The sequence below is a fragment of the Diachasma alloeum genome, unplaced genomic scaffold, assembly GCF_001412515.2.
Source record: "Diachasma alloeum isolate Michigan unplaced genomic scaffold, Dall2.0 Dall_scaffold_00354, whole genome shotgun sequence".
Lineage (NCBI taxonomy): Eukaryota > Metazoa > Arthropoda > Insecta > Hymenoptera > Braconidae > Diachasma > Diachasma alloeum.
Window position 1 is genome coordinate 246,898 of NW_021680493.1, and position 4,661 is coordinate 251,558.

The 4,661-nt window shown below is 37.4% G+C and overlaps 1 protein-coding gene across 1 annotated transcript in view; it reads right to left on the reverse strand.

Moving 5' to 3' along the window:
- LOC107041117 (proton channel OtopLc) overlaps window positions 1-3,502 on the reverse strand; it is a 12,564-nt gene extending 9,062 nt beyond the window's left edge. Inside the window, exons 1-3 of the mRNA XM_015261516.1 lie at window positions 3,357-3,502; window positions 1,890-1,936; window positions 1,327-1,518 (exon numbers count right to left, since the gene is read on the reverse strand). Of these exons, the coding sequence (XP_015117002.1) occupies window positions 1,327-1,518; window positions 1,890-1,912 (215 nt within the window). The 5' untranslated portion in view covers window positions 1,913-1,936; window positions 3,357-3,502. The remainder of the gene's footprint in view (window positions 1-1,326; window positions 1,519-1,889; window positions 1,937-3,356) is intronic.
- Between the last annotated feature and the right edge of the window lie 1,159 nt (window positions 3,503-4,661).

Below are 4,661 nucleotides of genomic sequence, written 5' to 3' on the forward strand. Positions count from 1 at the left end.
ACAAGGGTCAAAGTGTCAGATGTTGAACTTTTCGCCAAAATCGAATTTTTTAACCGGGTGAACGTTGATTCCGACTATTTAAGCGACGGGCTATTCAAAACTATCAAAAGTATGTGGAAAAAGTGAAAAATGAAAAAAAAATTTTTTCACCGGAGGCCAAAGTGTCGGATCTTGGATTTTTCCGGGGGGAAAGTCGGTCCAAGGGTCACAAGGGTCAAAGTGTCAGATCTTGGATTTTTTGCCAAAATCGAATTTTTTAGCCGGGTGAACGTTGATTCCAACTATTTAAGCGCCGGGCTAGTCAGAACTGTCAAAAGTATGTGGAAAAAGTGAAAACTGAGAAACCGTTTTTTTTGGCCCCAGCCAAAGGGTCAGATTTTCGGGTTTTCCGGGGCAAGTGGATTTTCGCCAAAATCGAATTTTTTAGCCGGGTGAACGTTGATTCCAACTATTTAAGCGACGGGCTATTCAGAACTCTCAGAAAAAATTTTTCACCCGGAGCCAAAGGGGGATAGTCGGTCAAAGGGTGACAAGGGTCACGAGGGCCAAAGTGTCAGATCTTGGATTTTTCCAGGGGGAAAGTCGACTTTCGCCAAAATTGAATTTTTTAGCCGAGTGAACGCTGATTCTGACTATTTAAGCGACAGGCTATTCAGAATTCTCAAAAGTATGTGGAAAAAGTGTAAACTGAAAAAGTTTTTTTTTTCAAATTTTCAAAGGGTCAGATTTTTCGTTTTTCTCGGGAGAAAGTCGACTTTCGCCAAAATCGAATTTTTTAGCTGGGTGAACGTTGATTCCAACTATTTAAGCGACGGGCTATTCAGAACTCTCAAAAGTATGTGGAAAAAGTGAAAACTGAAAAAAATAATAATTCACCGGGGGCCACAGGGTCAGATTTTCGGTTTTTATTTGGAACAATGGTCAGATTTGTTAACACTTTCATTTTTTATTTCGATAATGCATGCAAGCGTAGGGACAAGAGTGGAATTTTTTCACGACAAAAATTAAATTTTCGTGAAAGATATTAAATTTTCTTCCATCAACTTGGTTAATTTCCCTCAAGTAAATGCGTTTCACTCAATCAAAAATTCTAATGTGGAACATAGTTTTTCGGCAGAGCTAATTTTTTTTCTCATTAGAAGCGATTGAAACTCCTTGAAATCATTTTAAATGTCACACCAAAATGATTTAATGATTTAAAATGATAAAATCAGTTGAAATCAACGGAATCGCCCAATAGTTTCTGTCAGATCGTTAACTATTTTTTCACGAGCTGAGACGAACTTCGCTACCACTCCCCGTAATAATTAATAACGTATATATTACCCTATTAAAGCTCGTCTGTGGTTTATAATAGCATTTAAGGCGATACTCTGCCTCCTCAGACTGGATGTTCTGGCGCATTGGTGGGACGGATGAAAGTTACCCTCGAGGTCGATGCAAGTGAAATTGGTCGTCGGCGCGTGAGACTCACCAGCGGATGATGAACACACTATGATCGGCTCAGCGCCTTCAAACCTACCATTCACAATTCCGCCAGAATATAATATTCATTAAGGATTACGCATAATAAATTATGCCATCAGCCTGAACCCCAGTTCTCTCATCACATTTGCAAAAGAAATTACTCGAAAAGAAATAATTTATAAACGATCAATTATTAGTTATTGCTAACAAATGGATTTGGTTGAAGCCTAGAGTTCATTCAGTCTCACCAAATGTTCATTCGTTAATAGTTAACAAATGCATATTTGAAAAGCCTTGTTTGACTCGACTTTCACCTTTGTTTCTCTCCATCATTTCCCTGAAAGCCCCTGAAGAAACATCTTTAATTGTCCGTTAAAATTTATACGCATACCACTTACGAAACAAGATTCTAAAAAACTCACGTTCCAGTTACGTCACTCGCCATTTGTCTCCGCGCGCTCTCTCCTTCCTGAAAAGAGAATAAAAAAATCTCCCACAAGTTCTTGTTTTTTTTTCTAAATGTATTTCCCTGAAAAAGAGGAACTCTCTCAAGTTCGGCCACTTGTATATTGTTAAGCGGACGAGAAGTGAGAATGAGAGGAGGAAAAAACAAGGAATGCGGGGGAGAGAGGGAGAAAAAAAAATAACCCGTTGAAAAAGTTCTCACTAGCTTCTGTGAGACCGGTGTGTGCAACAATCGGTTCCGTTTATCTTCCGACAATACCTCCCTCAACTTCGGAGTTACTTCTCCACTCACACATACACAGGTATACGTGGAGGGGCGGCTCTCTCTCGTCGTTGTATTTGCACGAATCGCACCTTTTTCCAAGCCCTCGAGGGGGAAAAACTCGGGTGAATTTATTCAACGTGAAAATTTACCGTGCCGAATTTTAATGGCTCGTTGCCGCGTTCTTGGGGTTTATTTTCTTCTGACTCTGTACCGCAGAATGCAGGGGGAAAATAGAAGACAGCTCTTTATACCGTCGAAAATTTTTACTATGAATATATCGACGGGTTGCGGAAGGAAGATGTATTTTGAGAAAATCGTTCGTGAAGACGTGAATCAACACAACATTTTTCTATTTGCACGAAATAATTAATTGATTTCTTTCAATCGTTCTTCAGTAACATATGAATGAATTTAGTGGTGACGCAAGAGACTTTCCGAGGCAATACTTTGGAGAGATGACTTTTTAATTTCTCCGAGTCAATTTATCTCATCTTGGTCTCAAGTTTTTCGTATTTTTAATGTAAATTCTGGTTTTTTGTCTCCCTTTGTCTCGTTTCGATTTTCTAGCTAAATATTTGAAGATGAAAATATGAAATAAATTCTAAACGGAAGTTGATATGAATAAAAACATTCTGATTGAGTTTGTGCTCAATTGGCAGTTTAGTATCTCTATATTATAAAAATACAAATCGACTTTTGGTGATAAAAATTTGGCACTCGAAATTAAGACTCCATAATTAAGGGTCACGAGTATCAGAATAAGGTCCACGAGGGCAGATTAAGGGTCATAAGGGTCAGAATAAGGATGATGGGGGTCATACGGGGGTTGCAAGCGTTATTGGTAGTAATTAATTCAACATCGGCAAAATAACACAGCCTTATGAGAAAATAAAATTTTAGAGATTAGAAAAAAGATTAAAATGTAATAAAAATTTAAAAAATCAGAACAAAATAAATAAAAATTCTGCCCCTAATAATGAATAATTTATGGTTCTGTGAAACGAGCAACTATTGTTTAAGAAGATAATTGTAGAGAGAATTCGATGAATTAATTTTTTACTCTCGTCAAAGCTAGAATTCATGTGAGAAATTATCAGCGATGAATAATTCTTTTTTCGGGCATTTAGAATTTTTTTTCTCGCTACACTCAACGACTTACGTAGAGTTTGGATGCACTACTTTAAGATTTTGGAAAGTCTCAATTTGAGATTTTCATAATTCTCATTCTGACGTGGTAAGCAGCAAGTGGAATTTTTTTTTCGTGTTATTTAGTTCATCACAAACACTTTGCCGACACGAAAGAAGATTATTACACTTGAAACAACGGCTGAGGGGAACTGGCAGATAACCGGGGAAGCTAGCTTATTTACGCGGCTCGTGGATGAACGGAAATTAACAAGTCAATTCGGTTTACACTTCAGACATTTGTATAACATTTGTGTGAGGAGTTATTTGGATATCACTGTAGTATCACTGGGGATGGGAGCAGTGCTACACGGGCGTCTTGACTGCTTGCCCCGGGGGCACGTCATCGCAAATATTTGGGATTTGGACGTTGTTAGATGGTGGGTGCTAAAAATTTGTGGCTGAGTGCGAGAAATGGGAGAATACTTCATGCGATATTATTCATTTCGTGTCAAATTTGTCGAAGTGGTTCGTTGAAAAAATGAATGAACGGATCAACTCAAATTTTCAGTAAAATGAATTTTCTCTTTCATATAATTAAATTCAGTGTAAAAAATAGGGTCTTCAAGACGTTTTAAGGATATCCAGGTACTTTGGCTATTTTTGCTCCAGTGAAATGCTTTTCTACTTTTGTTGTCGAACATCAGAGCTTTCATTTGAGCATCATTTGGCCCCAAGTTTCCGGAAATCTTACAATGATTTTATTATTCGAATTTTGCAGGTCTGAATTTGAATTTCGATATTGAACCGTTAGAAAATATTTCTAAAATCTGAAAAAAATTAGAAAGTTTACTTTTGGAGAAAGATTAATGGAATAATTTGAACCTTGCAATTTTTGAAAATTACGAGCATTTACTATAAATAATTTATAAACAATCAATTATCCACCATAAAAATTATTTGTTCGGAATCGTAACAATATTATTTATATTCATAATTTTGCCAGGAACAGATACCCCGGAACCACAAAATTTGCCATAATTTTCAAGATAATTTCTATCCAACATTTCTCTCCACCCAATGAAACATCATCAACCTCCATCACGAATTTCCCGAATAATCGCCCCTTCACATCCAATTTCGAAAACTTCATTACCCCCCAAAACTCTTAAAAATAAAACTTGTCCCTCAAGCCCGAACGCAAATGTACTTTCTATAATTTAACATTGTCCCGGGGCAATCGTATTCCGCAATTAACGGCATTAATGAACGGAAGCGGACAGGAGTTGAGGGAAAATACTTATAATCTCACCGGCTGTGGGGGTGGGTGGCGTCGGTG